Raw genomic sequence first — 16,716 nt, 5'->3', positions numbered from 1 at the left:
CTGTTACACGGGCGCGTACGTGTGCCCGTGTTGGGGAAGAAAGACGAGGACCAGCGTTCATTTCCCTGGACTCGCTTAAGTCCGTGAGGGCCGAGGGGCCATGGCCGCGCCTCGCCAGAGCAGAGAAGGACTCGGCCCCCCGGCGCCTCCACCCCGCCCCCCGGGACTGATCCGATATCCCTCGTTGACCCCGGAGGCGGCATCCGGGCGCGACGTAGGGACCGCCGGCCCAGCCGACTGCAGCCTCTTCCCGGGGGGCCGGGGGCGCGCCCGTCCGAAGGTGGGAGGCGGGGTTGCTGCGTTTCTGGGAAGAGACCAAAGGAATGAGTAATTGGAAATTCTGTAACATAGACCCTCATCCCAGACCCACCACTCCAAACCCCCTGCCGAGCGGCTGGGGAACGTAGACAGGGAGACGCGGTGCAGCGAGAGTCACGTTTCGGAGAGGGAAGTGAAATAAGAAGGGCGGCACCCGGGGGGACCCGTGCGTCATTGAGGGACCGAGGAGAGGAGAAGGGCGCACGGGCTGCAAAAGGAGAAGTGGGGGCGACCAGCCGAAGGGAGCGGCCGCGGAGCGTCCCAGCCTCCTGCCTCCGCGGGCGGCGCCCCGGCCGCCTGCAGCCCCGCGGCTCTCGCCGGGACCGCAGCCCTCGCTGGGACCCGCAGCCCTCGCCGGGACCCTCAGCCCTCGCCGGGACCCGCAGCCCTCGCCGGGACCGCAGCCCTCGCCCGGGACCGCAGCCCTCGCCGGGACCCTCAACCCTCGCCCGGGACCGCAGCCCGCGCCGGGCCCGCAGCCCTCGCCGGGACCCGCAGCCCTCGGACTCGGCGGGCGGGACGCGCGTGCAGAATGTGGCAGCCGACGCGGCCCCGGCCCCGCGCGCCCTGGCGCTGGGTGCTGGCGCTGCTGGCCTTCGGCGGCGCGGGGCTGTGCCACGCCGTTCCGCAGCCCGGGTACCCCGCGCGTCCCAGCGCCAGGAACAAGTAAGTGCGCACCCCTCTGCTCGCCCCAAATTCTGGCGCCTGGGGCTCCCACCTACCCCTTAGCGATCCAGAGCTGTCCTGCCAAAAGCGACGGGAGGCAGCCAAGGGTCCCCTATGGATTCCCCCGGGCGACTCCTCCTCCGGGTGCTCGGCGCCGGGGGCAGAGTTAACTCCAGGGGCGTGGGGCGCAGGGAGACTCCTGCTCTGCGGGAAACTACTCCGAGGAGTCCCTTTTTTTCTTCACCTCTTTTGTCGGGTAAAGGTGCACGTTCTCCCGAGGCTCACCCTCCGGGATATGCTTTGCCAAGCTCCTGCCTCCGCCGGGGCGACGTGCGCCCTGACCCTGGGCAGCTGGTCCCCTCCTCCCCGGCCTCGTTGTCGGTTTACACTCTGCTCTTCTCCCTCTTTCTTTCTCCCCAGGAACTGGTGCGCCTACATCGTGAACAAGAATGTGAGCTGCTCTGTGCTGGAGGGGAGTGAGAGTTTTATTCAGGCTCAGTACAACTGCGCCTGGAACCAGATGCCCTGTCCGTCCGCGCTCGTGTAAGTCCGGCAGAGAGCGGGCAGGGCGCGCCCAGGCCGGGGCGGTGGGGGCGGGGTGGGGTTGCAGCGCAGGCTCCAGCCCGCCTCCAAATCTCTTCCAGATCTGGTGAAAACCCAGCAGCTGAAAAGTTTGAGGGCTGAGCGGGATTCCAGCCACGCTGGGGTATGTAAGAAGCGTGTGCTGACCCGAATGCGCATGGAGGATGCGCATTGGGGAGTCTGGGATAGGAGAGGATGAAAAAAGCCCCCACCCCCGCTTCTCTTTATTTTTTTTCTTTCAATTTTGTTACTAACATAAGACAGCTGAACCTAATTAGATCCATATTGTGTGTTCTGGGGCACACAGAAATTCCAAAATGTATACTGCTAAAAACTTCTAAACGTAGGATTGGCTGAGAGGTTTGGGTAGTTTTCTAAAACAAGTGAGTTTTGTCCATATGTTACCATAAAACTGACCTCTTCCGGTGTTATAGATCTCTAAAAGTCTCAGGAACAATTTGTTTAAAGTATGTATGTGTGTGCGTGTGAGTGCACGTGTGTGTTTAAATTAGATTTGGGGATTCACTAAGGGGTTTTCAGGAGAGAATGCTCCTTAAAGACAAGAGGAAGAATTAATCATTATTTTACTATAAAGACGCATTATTTTACTATAAAGACGCATCTAAAAAGAAAAAAAAAGAGTAAGCGGATGCAATGAAATTCAAATGCCATTAGCTACATCACACTCATTCAATTGTCATCAGGCAAGTCTTTGATTTTTTTTGTGTAAGTTAGATTCCAGAAGATGGGCTGATGTGAATAGACGGCTATTGGGAACAGATGTGATGATTGAAGTGAATTGTTTTCCACTAAGAATAAGTTGTTTGTCTTAGAGCACAGTTGTCGATTACAGCAAAGAATAGTCTGCAGGCAGATTTGTCTTTAGCAAAATCCAGGGACAGACTGAAACTTGTTCTCTAGTAAACCTTGTTCCAGAGGGCAGTTGGTGGAGGTGGCCCCTGGATCCATCCCATCCGGGCTGCTGGGCAGCTACAAACAGGACGGGCCATTCCCTCTGGGCAAGAGCAAAGCAAAACAAAAACTTAGATCCCAACTCTAATACACAGAAGAAAAAGCTGACACTGAATGCGTGGATGTCACTTTGAGTTGGGTAAATTGTCAGAGAGACACGGTACTATCATCCTACTTTATTCTCTAGAGCAGTGATTTTTCAACCTTTTTAATCTCACGGCACACTTGAACCTTTAGTTAAACTTCCATGGCACACTTATATTATGTTGATCAAAAAAGTGAAAAAAAGAATACACAGACTGTGCTTTGAACTTCTTTTGAAAATAACTTAATTAATGACCTTTAAAATTTTGCATGTTTTGTGACATCCCTAAGATCCTCTGTGCCAGAGCACATGGGTTGAAAATCACTGCTCTGGTGGTTAAGATCTCTCAGTCTACCCCCGGCCCACTCTTTTATTTTAAATGAAATAGCTGAAGCAGCTTTACCAGCAGTGCAAGAAAGGATTTGGTCACCTTCTAATGCAGTAGTTAATAGTTTGGGCTCTGAAATTGATGACCTGGCTTCAGATCTCAACTTTACCACTTACCAAGTTATACGAGACAACATATTCATCCACATTGCCATTTACCTGCTCATCTGTAACGTGATCATAAAGATGAAAATAACGAACATACGTGTGGTGCTTACTATATGCTCACGTATCCACTAAGCCCGTAAATGTTTATTCACTTAAAATAATCTCATGGGGCTATTGTAATAATTAATGAGTTAATATTTGTAAAGACTTCATAATAGTAAGCCCCTAGCACACAGTAAATTCCCACTCAAGGTTAGCTATTAGTTTTTCATATTTGAGTATTTTCCTCTTCTGTTTTAAAATAAATTTCTCATTAAAAAAAAAAAAATCTCTCAGTTTATGGCCAGCAGTCAGTGGCACCAGAACCAGATAAAAGTTTTATGTGGTAGTAGAGACACGAACTATAAATATTCGGTACAGTTCAAATGAATTCATTTAAAATTAGAATTGAGGCTCAGCACCTGTGGTTATGGCGCCAGCCACATACACCAAGGCTGGCGGGTTCAAACTGGAACTGGGCCAGCTAAACAACAGTGACAACTTTGATAAAAAAAAAATAGCCAGGCATTGTGGTGGCACCTGTAGTCCCAGCTACTTGGGAGGCTGAGGCAAGAGAATCACTTAAGCCCCAGAGTTTGAGGTTGCTGTCAGCTGTGATGCCATAGCACTCTACTGAGGGTGACATAGTGAGATTGTCTGAAAAAAAAAAAATAGAATTGAATTAGGAATATTTGATTCATTTTATATAAAAACTACATTTTATGGTTTCCTAGAACCTTAATACTTCCTCCTGTGATGACTCTGATGAATGCAGGAGCCCAAGTCACCTCTCACTCCGCAGGTATTATCAGATCAGCCTTTTTCTGATGTGCTCCTAGGACCTTTAGAAAAGAGGGTTCTTTGGTAACTCACCCTGGGGTGGCTGAGGGGCATTTCTGGGCAGTGTCAGAAGTAGAGGGTTGGAGGTTGGCCAGGATGCTGGAGTTAGAAGCACATTTCTGCAGCTGGGAGAGGCAGGTCTGGGCCACTGGGGAGGCCTAGACATCCTTGAGCAGAGCTGAGTTCTCAGAGCTGAGGACGGAAGAGGAGGAAGAGCCAGGCCAGGAGAGAGAGCAAAGCCAAGATGGTGGCAGAAGAAACCCCGGTCTCAGAGACCAGGCAAAGTCCTGGACACTGCAGTTCCAGAATGGCCTAGGGTTCAGCCAGCAGGAAGCATTGCTAATGTAGAAAGAGACCCGTTCAGGCCAGTGGGGTGCAGACAATAATTTGTGAGTTAAGGGAGAGGGTTGTGAGGAAACTCAGTTACTCAGCAAATGATACCATGTTTCAAAGGCTTTGGTAAGAAAAGGGAGTTAGATAGCAACCAGGCAGGTAGAGAAGGAAAGAATACTGCGTGTTTCAGGACAGAAATGAAAAAACCAAAGGGAGAGAGACTGAAGGTGCTCGGAGAATGAGGAGAAATCAGCTGGAAGTAGTGGGGGTGGGGTTGATGCAGGTACTCATACAAAATAGGAGGGAGACTTCTACACCGCATCACTGGGCCCCGACAGCCTCCTGGGGTGTGGAGGCTCAAGTGGGTGCATTGTCAGAGGGACTGGGCAGACCGTGCCCCCTTTGCAGGTATGAAGAGCCTTAGGTTCCATAGTGTGAGTTTGGATATTGTTTGTTTATTTTTTTTTTTTTACACAGAACATATGTTACTTTTGTAATCATGAAAAGCAGTTTAACTTTTTTTTTTTTTTGGCTGGGGCTGGGTTTGAACCCGCCACCTCTGGCATATGGGGCCGGCGCCTTACCCCTTTTTTTTTTAATTAAAAAATTTTTTCAGATTACTATGAGGGTACAAATATGACAAGGTTACAATGTTTGCGTTGTTCAGTGAGGTCCGTGTTGTGCCCCTCACCGAGGAGGTGTGCCACATTCCCTTACACTGTGTCCATTAGGGGGTAGCACGTCCCTCCCCCTCCGTCCTGACCCCCTCCCGAATTTGGATATTGTTATATGCAGCCAGGAGCAGAGCTGTGCTTGTATGAGGCATGGGCATTTTAAGTAATCACTTTTTTGACACTATAAAGTACCTTCTATGTGCCAGGTACCATGTTAGAGCTTTTTGTTCCATATATTACTTTATTTAGTCCTTGCAACAACCCATCAAGTTGAATAGCATTGTCCCCTTTACCACTGACGGGCCTGACAGCAGCCACACCCTGACTTGCCTGTGGTCATGTGACAGTAAGGGACTTAGCTGCCCCTGGCCTTTCTGGGCTACCCTCCGTCCCTGCCGCCGTGGAGAATGCAGCCATTTGTTTCAGCGTGTGCCTCCCACTGTTCAGAACATTTACATTCTGTGTCGTGGAAAGCAGTCCCCACACAGCAGTGCTGAGAATGGTTTGTGCGTGATGGTGGCGTGCGTGTGCATGCACGTGTGTGCCCTGATCCTGTGTGTGTGTCATTTTGCTTTGATGCAATGGACTTTATCATTTCCTGCACCCATCTCTATGCTGTGCGGTTTGTTGGTTTATTTCATGAAACACTGGTAGATGTGATTGTTTGGGTTGCGGGCCAGTTGTTTGTTGGGTGATCTGCAGGTGCTAGAGAAGCCAGCGGGGCTGATTGTGACTGTTGGGCCAGTATGTGACCACTTCAGGGCTTCCATGCATGAGCTCAGCCACCACCATGACACTCGTCACTAGGGAAGGGTGTTAAAGGCATACTTCCTGAGGAACAATGTGAAGCCCTGATGGTTGTGAGTTAGTGATGCCATTCTTGCATGTGAAGAATTGCACATTAATAATTCTTTTATATATATATATTTAATTTTAATTAATTAATGTATTTATTTGTTACAGTTTTTGGCCAGGGCTGGGTTTGAATCCACCACCTCTGGCGTATGGGGCCGGCGCCCTACTGCTTTGAGCCACAGGCGCTGCCCCTACTTATTTATTTATTCTTTTAGAGACTGAGTCTCACTTTGTCACCCTCAATAGAGTGCGGTGGTGTCACAGCTCACAGCAACCTCCAGCTCCTGGGCTTAGGAGATTTCTTGTCTCAGCCTCCCGAGTAGCTGAGACCACAGGCGCCCACCACAACACGCGGCTATTTTTTGTTGCAGTTTGGCCAGGCCGGGTTTGAACCCACCACCCTTGGTATATGGGGCCGGTGCCCTACTCACTGAGCCACAGGCGCCGCCCCACATTAATAATTCTTGTCTCCTGGGTGGCGCCTGTGGCTCAGTCAGTAGGGCGCCGGCCCCATATACCGAGGGTGACAGGTTTAAACCCGGCCCCGGCCAAACTGCAACCAAAAAATAGCCAGGCGTTGTGGCGGGCGCCTGTAGTCCCAGCTACTCGGGAGGCTGAGGCAAGAGAATCGCGTAAGCCCAGGAGTTGGAGGTTGCTGTGAGCTGTGTGAGGCCACGGCACTCTACCGAGGGCCATAAAGTGAGACTCTGTCTCTACAAAAAAAAAAAAAATAATAATAATTGTAATTCTTGTCTCCTATGAAGATTTGACATCCCTTAGGGGTTTAAGTTAGGGAGCTCCTCTCTCTTCTCCTTGGCTGTGTCTCTGTCCCTGTCTCTCTCTCTCTCTCTCTCTATAGTGCACGGTACCAGATGGGAGGAGGGTTCAGGATCCTCCAGACACAGGACTGATTCTACAGAAAATGCCTTGACCTCCCTCAGCTAATTCCTAAGGATTAGGAAGAGGGAAGAGGAGGGAAGGGGAATTATCCCCTAAAAGTGAAAGAGGAGGAACCTGGGAGGGGCAGCCGCTTGTGGGCTCTAACTAGCACATCCCTGCATGTTTGGGATTTTCCATGTAGTCCTAATTCTGAAGGTGAACTCAAGGATTTTTTTTTCCCTTCCTGAGATAGTTGTCTTCCTTTATACTTCTATATTAAGATTAAGCCAAATCTTGGCCAGGTGTGGTAGTTCACACCTGTAATCCCAACACTTTGGAAGGCCGAAGCAGGTAAATTACTTGAGTTCACGAGTTTGAGACCAGCCCGAGCAAGAGCGAGGCCCTGTTTCTAAAAAATAGCTGGGCATTATAGTGGGAGGCTGAGGCAAGAGAATCACGTGAGCTCAAGAATTTGAGGTTGCTGTGAATTCTGATGCCAGGGCATTCTACCCAGGGTGACAGACTGAGACTGTCTCAAAATAAATAAATAAATAAATCTAAATCTCTTAAAATTTCATTGTGTTGAGGAATTTTGTTCCCGATTAATCATAAAAGGCCCCGGCAGCTGGGCCAGTTTGGTAGCCTCTGTCACCTGCACTGTCAGGACGGTCCCAGCACGTGGCCCGTCAGTGCCGTGGAGCCCAGCCTCTGACTCTGGAATCTCCGGAGTAGCAAGTGCATGCGGGAAGGTTCCCTCTTGGTTACACGATGCCTTTAGGGACAGATTCTGGGAGACCTGGAAAATGGGAGTGATTTAGAATTCTTTCCATGGGGCATTGGGCAGGTTGACAACTGTGGGATTGAGGTTGACTTGGGTGGGAGTATCTCCTGGTAATGCCTCATCCTAATATGATGCGATGTCATTGTACATACCTGGGAGTCACTATGAAAGTGGAGACAGACTGTGCTATGGTCCATTATTTCACTTCCAGGAAACACACTTGACAGTAACTTTTCTTTCTTTTTTTTTTTTTGAAACGAGTCTTACTTTGCATCATAGCTCACAGCAACCTCAAACTCTCAACCTCTTGGGCTCAAGAGATCCTCTCGCCTCAGTTTTTCATTTTTAGTTGAGATGGGGGGGTCTCACTCTTGCTCAGGCTGGTCTCAAACTCCTAAGCTCAGGCAATCCACCCACCTCAGCCTCCCAGAGTGCTAGGATTACAGGTGTGAGCTACCACGCCTGGTTGATAGCAACCTTTCTGATTAACTATGCCAGCTTCGCCTTGCTCTGGTTATCAATGTTGCTGGGAATGCTTCCTTTGTTTCAGTGCTGGCGGATTTACGTTCTTAACTTTTGTGTATCTCAAAACTTTTGTAATCACCCACTTAGAATGTGGTTTGATACTCAGTGCTGGCGGATTTATGTTCTTAACTTTTGTGTATCTCAAAACTTTTGTGATCACCCACTTAGAATGTGGTTTGATATTCAGTGCTGGCGGATTTATGTTCTTAACTTTTGTGTATCTCAAAACTTTTGTGATCACCCACTTAGAATGTGGTTTGACATAAGGTAGTGTGAGCCCCTTTGTGTTCATTATCTTCCATCTTGATAGAGCCCACTAGGGTCCTTAGCCCCACTCTACACGGGGCAGGTAGTTAGGAAGTAGCAGAGCCTGCATCCAAATCCAGGGTGAGGCTCTTCCCACTCTATACCCCCTGCCTCCCAGCAGCCCCTCAAGGGTCAAACCCACACTTAGGATGAGCACCCTGGGGTGTGTGTGATGGGGCTGACGGTGGTGGTGTCTGGGCATTTGGCTGGTGGGAAACAGTACCGTCTCTCCCCTCTTTGTTGGACCAGGCATTGTTTTCTTTCATGCATCATTGGTGCTTCCAGATAGCCGCAAAATCTTCTGCTCAGCCTCACGGCTGTTAGTATTTAACACATTTGGAGGTGTCCTGTCCACAGGGCAGCAGCATAGTTGGAGAGGACATCCTAGGACCCCAAAGGTAGGGCAGGAGTATTCTCTGTATGCGCTCTGCCTCCTGACTCAGGGCTGTAGGGCCGGAAGTTTTTTGACACCACAAACTGTCTTGTACTTATCAGTGTCTCCATGGGTACCCTGCCCCATCCCCTCTTGGTCAGTGTTGTATCATGGTGGAATTTTTTTTTTTAATCTCATTAGTTGGGGGAGGGTTTAGGTAGGGCCAACGCAGGGAGCCTGTGCAGCTGAGATAAGGCAGGCCCGGCTGTGGCCGGTGCCGGTCCTCTGTGCTGTCCCTGAGCACCTCCTCTCCCCCTGAATCCAGGGAGCAGATGGCCATTCAGCTGAAACAACCTTTTTTTTCAACCTTTTTTATTTCATAGCACATTTAAACCTATAGTTAAATTTCTATGGCACATTTAAGTTATGTTGATTAAAAAAAAAGATTAAAAAATATATATATATACTTACTGTGCTTTGAACCTTTTTTCTAAAATAATTTAATTAGCGATCTTTAAAAATTTTTGTAGGACACCTAAGACCCTCTCACGGCATTCCAATGTACCTCAGCACACCAGTTGAAAATCACTGAGCTGAGATCAAAGTTGTCCCTGAGGGAGCAATCTCAGCCCGGAAGAGTGGTTTAAAAATAAACCACACAGAACACTTAGGATTCGGGGCGTGAGGGATGAGGACCTACATCTCCTAGAGTCAATTTGATGCTTTCTCCATCTCTAGGAACAGAATTCCACTCAATCCTAAAGTGCCTTTTGTGTATAGCTTTGGGAGAATCATTTTTTCCTTGGGATTTTAAGCAAAAACCGTTTGCAGTCACTTGGTATTGGAAGTGACTTGAATCAGGCGAGGGAGCCTCTTGTAGGGCGGCCTTGATCCCAGGTGCCTGGCCCCTGAGAGCCAGGGCTGTTGGGTTGGCTGTCCTTCCTGGGGTCTCCGTCTTCCTCACCCTTTGTTGCTGTATTTTTGCTGCCTGCCTAGAACCTTCAGACCTTTTTTTTTTGGCCAGGGCCGGGTTTGAACTCACCACCTACGGTATATGGGACCAGCGCCCTACTCCTTTGAGCCACAGACACTGCCCCCTTCAGACCTTATTTTCAAGTTTCTCATTTCTTCTTCACACCTCTCTCCTTCCGAGGTTCCCAGTAGATGAGATGAGAGCCTCTTGACGTTGCCAGAACATTTCCATCCCCATTATCTTATTTTATTCTCACAAGTTCAGCCAGATTTGGTAGGGCTGACGCTAGGGTCTTGGAAAAGCAACTTTTGTGTTTGTGGGCTACATGTTCTTATTTTAGAGAACAGTTAATAGGATTCAAATAGAGGTCATGGCCTTAAGAAAAAGAGTTTGCTTCTTGTTAAAACCTGTTTTATTCCCATTAATTGGCCTTCCTCCATTGATCTAGTCCAGCCTGAGTAAAATTCTTGAGGTAGCCAGAATAGGGAGTGTGGGCAGAGCAGGCTGCAGAGAACTGGGGGAGGTGTCCCCGTGGTAGCTCCATAGAACCTGGGTGGGGCGACCAGTGTGTTCTGCAAGAGGAGATGGAAAACTTGGTGTCTAGCCTGAACTTTCCTGCTATGGAGCTGTGTGACCTTGGTCAAGTCACTTGCCCTCTCTGAAGCACATTTCCCTCACATCTGTGGGACAGGATTGCCTGGAAGAGGTCCAACATAGCTGAACTTTTAAAACCTGCGTTCTCACACTCACAGCTTTGTTTGTTTGGAATGTTGTTGCCTCACAGGTGCTCTTATCTTTGAAAGTTTTGGGCTGGGAGTTAATGCTTAGTGACATGTTGGAGAAAGGCTGAAATGCCAAGTAAACAGCTAAATTTAGTGAAAGAAGGTAATAAAAGAAGATATATCTGAGATTAACTTTACAAAATGAAATGAAACTCAGCCAGGGCAGTGATACACGCCTATAGACCCAGCTACTTGGGAGGCTGAGATGGGAGGATCACTTGAGTCTAGGAGTTCAAAACCAGCCTGGGCAACATAATGAGATCTTGTTTCTTTAAAAAAAAAAAAATTAAGTGAAACTCAAGAGATTGCCCTGGATGCCTAGCCAGCAGTACCGTTTCTTTAGGGAATGCACGTAAGTGGTTCTGGTTGATTTAAAATCAACGCTGCAGTTGCCCCTGGGTATTTCTGGCCTGCTCTGCGGGCGTCTGCCTGTAGTCAGCAGTAGAGCTGTGATTTTCAACCTGGGTGCCGTGGACATTCTGGTGTGCCATGAAGTGTGCACAAATTTTTTTTCAAAATCATTAAATGAATTATTTTTGGAAGAAGTTCAAAGCATAGTAAGTATATTCTTTTTTTTTTTATCTTGTTTTTGATCGACATAATGTAAGTGTGCCATGAAGTTTAACCATAGGTTCAAGTGTGCTGTGAGATAAAATAGCTTCAAAAATACTGCGGTAGAGACCGGTTAGGCTGGGTGGTGGGTGCTGCTGTGAGGGGTGGTGAACTTGTGCTGATGCCCCTGGTCATCTTTCTTCACTCAACTACTAATGTGGTGCTTTGGTTCTTTACTTTTAGAATAAAAACCCTCGGGCTGGGTGCAGTGGCTCATGCCTGTGATCCTAGCAGTCTGGGAGGCCGAGGCAGGTGGATTGCTTGAGTTCACAAGTTTGAGACCAGCCTGAGCTAGAGTGAGACCCCCATCTCTAAAAATAGCCAGACATTGTGTCAGGCACCTATAGTCCCAGCTACTTAGGAGGCTGAGGCAAGAGAATCTCTTAAGCCCAAGAGTTTGAGGTTGCTGTGAGTTATGATGCCACAGCACTCTACTGAGAGCAACAAAGTGAGACTCTCTCTCCAAAAAAAAAAAAAAAAAATGAATAAATAAAAATAACCCTCTTCCTTATGTGGATAATATTAAGATGCTACTAATATTTGCTGAGTGTGACAATATGGTAGGTACTGCGGCTGGGTTAAATTCTGGTTCTTAAAACCTAAAGCAGTCAGGTATGGTGGCACACACCCAAAGTCCCAGCTACTTGGGAGGCTGAGGCAGGAGAACTGCTTGAAGCCAGGAGTTCAAGAGCAGCCTGGGCAATATAGTGAGATCCTATCTTTTGCTTTGTTTGTTTGTTTTGTTTTGTTTTGTTTTTAAACAATCAAAGATCTAAAACAGATAAACTGTAGCAGTGTTGACAGTATGTCCAGTCTTTTACAGAAATGTTCTGATTTATTGTTCACTCCACGACTTTTTTTACTACTCAGAATGAATTGTTTTTATCCTCGATGAGGCAGTTTTCTGGGCTTATAAAAATAACAGTGATAATAAGATGGTTAGCCAAGGATGGTTTCTTCCGACAAAGACAGATTTTCCTGGGAAAGTCAAGGGAAGACCCCAGTCATTTTCAACATGACAGCAGTTCACATTGAAGGAAAAATGAAGGAATCATTTTAATGAAATGATTAAAAGTAAGCTTGCCAATAAGTTTTTCTTCGTCCTTCCTATTTTAAAGTGGTGTTGGGTGCTAAAAAAAAAGTAGGGAGGGTTCAAAGGAACCAAATTCCTGGTTTGAAAGTGCTGTAGAAGCAAACTTTACTGGGTGTGTCTTTTAGAAGGACCCAGAAGGACCAGGCTGCTTTTATTTTCTTCTTTTTTCCCCACCTAAGAAAATATTAAAAGATGAGGGAATATGCCTAAAAATTCTTTGGAGTGTCAGCTTTCTGGGACAATGTATTTTATTGTGCATTTGGGAAAAGGAATTTGGTTAAGAAAAAAGAACAGTGTAGGTGAAGCCTTCCAAGCGGATCATTTTGATGAAAGAATTTGCTAAGATGTCTCAGTTTTTTCCTAACTTTCCCCATGTCTATGCACATTTGCGACTGGGAAGGTTCTGCCTAGTGTGAGGTTATCTTTTCCAGAGATTTATCCTCAGTCCATTGTAAAACAAAGTACTGGGCTGAAGTTGTCTTCCTACACATGCTTGGCAGAGATGTTGTCAGAGGATAACAAGAGAAGGACTTTAAAATATTGTCTAGGCTGGGCGGCACCTGTGGCTCAAAAGGGTAGGGCGCTGGTCCCATATGCCAGAGGTGGCAGGTTCAAACCCAGCCCCGGCCAAAAACCACACACACATGCACACACACACACACACACACACATTGTCTAGGCCATGGCAGGTGGATTGCCTGAGCTCAGGAGTTTGAGACCAGCCTGAGCAAGAGAGAGATCCTGTCTCTAAAAAAAATAGCTGGTGTTGGCTGGGGGCCTGTAACTAAGCAGCTGGGGCACCAGCCACATACACCGGGGCTGGCAGGTTTGAACCCAGCCCAGACCTGCTAAACAACAATGACAACTACAACAAAAAAGTAGCTGAACGTTGTGGTGGGCGCCTGTAGTCCCAGCTATTTGGGAGGCTGAGGCAAGAGAATCACTTAAGCCCAAGTGTTTAAGGTTGCTGTAAGCTGTGACAGCACAGCACTCTACCAAGGGTGTCATAGTGAGAGTCTGTCACACAGACAAAAAAATGTTGTCTAAACCACAGTGGTGACAAGGCTACTCGTTTTTTGCTAACGGAAGCTTTTCTACATATCTTGAACACGGAGGACAAAAGCTGTGGGGGTGATTGCAACAGAATTCAGGGCGTGGGGTGAGTTTCACAATCCAGCCCTTAACAGGGAGGGTTTTTCTCCATGAAAGTGTTTCTCTGGCTCATGTCGCTCTCGACCCAAGGGCTCTCACGTGCTGTTTGAATGGAGGATTAGGCAGGAGGCATTGCCTTTTTGAGTATTTTGGACATTCCTGAACCTGGAATCTGGCCTGCTGTGCTGACGGTGTCCAGGCCTGGTTTGTGTGTCAGCTACCCTGTCCTACCTTGGAGGACTGTCAGCTCGGGCAGCCAACTTCCAGGACCAGGTCCCGGAACCACTGTGTGCCAGGCGAAGTCCACAAGTTCCTATCACAACACGTGGCGTCATCTTCTGGCTACTCTCAAGATATTTGAGAGTCATTCTGCTGCACTGTTGCAGAAAATAGCTGGCGTGATAAAGCACAGATCTTCCCTTGGTGGTGTAGGAGGGAAAGCAGAAATACCCTCGTGGCTTGTTTCCTGAACCAAACTACAAGGCGCTTTCTAAACACTCCTCATCAGGATCACCAGTGGGAAACAATCCGTCCCAATCAGCGGTCACGTGGCGTTGTGTTTCCGTGATGCTCCCATAGTTGTTGTACACACGACGACAGTCGGAAGGCAGGAGTTTTTAAAAATCCTGTTTTGATGATCTTCCTTAATTATTCCTCCCATACCTTTAAAAGTGCAGAAGTAAATATTAGGCCTGAGTTCCCAATAAGCAAAAACAATGGGTTGTGTGTTTAAAGAGTAATCTGATATATTTAAAAGGAAAAAAAACTCTAGCTGCATTCTCATTTTGAAACTCAGAAAAAGAATGATGTCGATGTTAATGCTTCACTGAAATATATTACTGGGTAGTCAAGACCCTCAGCTCAGGTGAGCTCCCCTCTTTGGCCTAGAGCTGGGGTTACAGGAGGCATGAGCCATCACAACAGCAGAAGTTGGTTACTTTTTAATTGTTGAGTAGCGTTCCTGCATGTGTATATGTGTATTGGCATTTGCATACATATAGTTGCTGAAGATTTATGATGAAATCCAGAGTAAAGAGAATCACTTATGTTAAGGTTAGTTCTCTGATTTTGTGAGATGATAAATACATGTAAAACACTAGATAAAGTCATTAAGGAGTGAAAAACATGTCACATTTATAGACCTGAAAAACACTGGATTAAGGATGCATTATTAGGCTTGGCACCTGTAACACAGTAGTTACCGTGCCAGTCACATACATCGAGGCTGGCGGGTTCAAACCCGGCCTGGGTCAGCTAAACAACAATGGCAACTGCAACAAAAAATAGCCGGGCGTTGTGACGGGCGCCTGTAGTCCCAGCTACTTGGAAGGCTGAGGCAAGAGAATTGCATAAGCCCAAGAGTTGGAGATTGCTGTGAGCTGTGACTTCATGGCACTCTACTGAGGGTAACATAATGAGACTCCGTCAAAAAAATTTTTTTTTCTGTGCAAGGTCTGTGACTTTGTCCAGATCTAGTCCCTATGGGGTTACAGCAATGAAACCCTGTCTTGCCCTTCAGAAGTTCATGTTCAACAGGTGAAACAAAACATAAACAGTAATAATTACAACTTAAAAAGCAGGAATGAGAATTATAACAGAACCACAAAGTGCTGAGGATGTTCAGATGTGGAAGAAATTACCTCCAGTCAGGAGGAATCTGAGAACTTGTTTGCAGCAGTGACATCTTAGCAGGGCTTTGGGGGGAGGTTCTACTTTCATACATGTTGATCTGAGAGAAGGCCAAGGTCACCGTAAGCCCAGAAACATGAGCGATGGCCTAGAGGGAATGTGAAAGGACGTCCACGGGGGTGGTAATCATGGTGCTGGCCGGCGGCTTCTCCAAGGGCTGTGAGGAGGGACGTGCACCTGGCCTTTCTCCTTGTCTTGTAGGTGACCGTCTCCTCCCTATGTCTCTTCTTGTCATCTTCCCACTGTGCACACTGGCCTGTCCAAATTGCCCCTTTTTAGAAGGACACCAGTCGTACTGGCGTAGGCCCACTTCATGACCTCTCTTGAACTTGATTGACTCTGTAAAAACCCTGTCCTCAAATGGGGTCTCATTCTGAGGCACAGGGGATTAAAACTCCAACAGAGGTTTTTGGGGAGACACAATTCAACTCACAACACCGTGGTTTGGAGTTGGGCTTTAGTTCAGGCGGAAGGGAGTCATGGAAGGCTTTGAGCAGAGACATCAGCAGAGCTGCCTCCAAATGTCAACATGCAGGTGAAAGTGAGTGGGAGAACCCAAGGGCACAGGCGTGTGCTGTGGTCCCTCGGGTCACGGAGTGCTGGGTTATCTGTGTGATGGCCCCGTGGGGTCCTCCACTGAGAGTATTGACCAAAAGGGCCGTTTGTTTTAACGGAGGACACATTGTTCATGGCCTGTCATTTGACTTCTCCCCACAAGATGATCAGGACGTCACCATTCATCACCTGAAAGGTGGAAATGAACCGTGTCTCTCCCAGAAAGTTGAGTTCCACTATTCCCAACAGAACTCGAATTTTTAGTCTTCTTGCACGTTTTTGCCTTCTGGTAAATAAGCACACACCGGGTAGAAATTTCATTTACACACACCTCTTGGGGGTGGGACACAACTATAAGGGGGACTTCATCAGCTCAGCACCTGTGGCTCAAAAAAAAATAAAAATAAAAAGAGGGACTTTATAACAAATACAATCAGTGTAACCTAATTCTCTGTACCCACGATGAATGCCAAACTATTAATAAATAAATAAATGCCATTTACATGAAGCTTAGTGTTTCAAAGTGCTTTCACAGCTGTTATCTAAAATTATTCTCTTCACACCTGAGAGGCAAGAAAAAGGGTACATATTATAAATCTCAATTTATATTTGAGGTAACTGAGAATTAGGGAAATGTTTGGGTCTCGTCTGATATAACTGATCTTTGGTTGAGCTGGGACTGGTAGAGTGACAGTGGTTGTGGATCACAGGGTCACACGTCTGCTGTCCACACAGTGTACACGTAAGTAGGATTGTCCCATACGGGATACTGATGGCTCGCAGAAGGCTGTCATGTGCCACCTGGTCCCCACCTGGTAGGCACCCAGAGGTTGCTTGCTGTGGTTGATTGAGCCAGTGAGAGTGAGCCTGTGTTTCTGGCTTATCTTTTCTCCCATAGATAAGAATCATCTGAGCGGCCTCGGTCCTCGTAGCTCAGTGAGTAGAGCACCAGCCACATACACCGAGGCTGGCGGGTTCAAGCCCAACCCGGGCCTGCTAAACAACAATGGCAACTACAACAAAAAAATACCTGAGCGTTGTGGCAGGCGTCTGTAGTCCCAGGTACTCGGGAGGCTGAGGCAAGAGAATCGCTTAAGCCCAAGAGTGTAAGGTTGCTGTGAACTATGACACCATAGC

General features: G+C 47.6%; 1 protein-coding gene across 2 annotated transcripts in view; it reads left to right on the top strand.

The window, feature by feature from the left end:
* The first annotated feature begins 324 nt into the window (after positions 1–324).
* Positions 325–16,716, top strand: part of EMILIN2 (elastin microfibril interfacer 2) — a 56,666-nt gene continuing 40,274 nt past the window's right edge. The window contains exons 1-4 of one of the 2 annotated variants that reach the window (XM_053571842.1): positions 325–630; positions 687–718; positions 812–984; positions 1,405–1,527. In XM_053571842.1, the coding sequence (XP_053427817.1) occupies positions 851–984; positions 1,405–1,527 (257 nt within the window). In that variant the 5' untranslated portion in view covers positions 325–630; positions 687–718; positions 812–850. Of the gene's footprint in view, positions 631–686; positions 719–811; positions 985–1,404; positions 1,528–16,716 lie in introns of those variants that run through there. The other variant, XM_053571843.1, reaches the window with a different exon arrangement.

The sequence above is a fragment of the Nycticebus coucang genome, chromosome 19 (genome assembly GCF_027406575.1).
Source record: "Nycticebus coucang isolate mNycCou1 chromosome 19, mNycCou1.pri, whole genome shotgun sequence".
In the NCBI taxonomy this organism is placed as follows: Eukaryota; Metazoa; Chordata; class Mammalia; order Primates; family Lorisidae; genus Nycticebus; species Nycticebus coucang.
The sequence above is the reverse complement of the archived record's forward strand: the minus strand, read 5'-3'. Positions and strand labels throughout refer to the sequence as shown.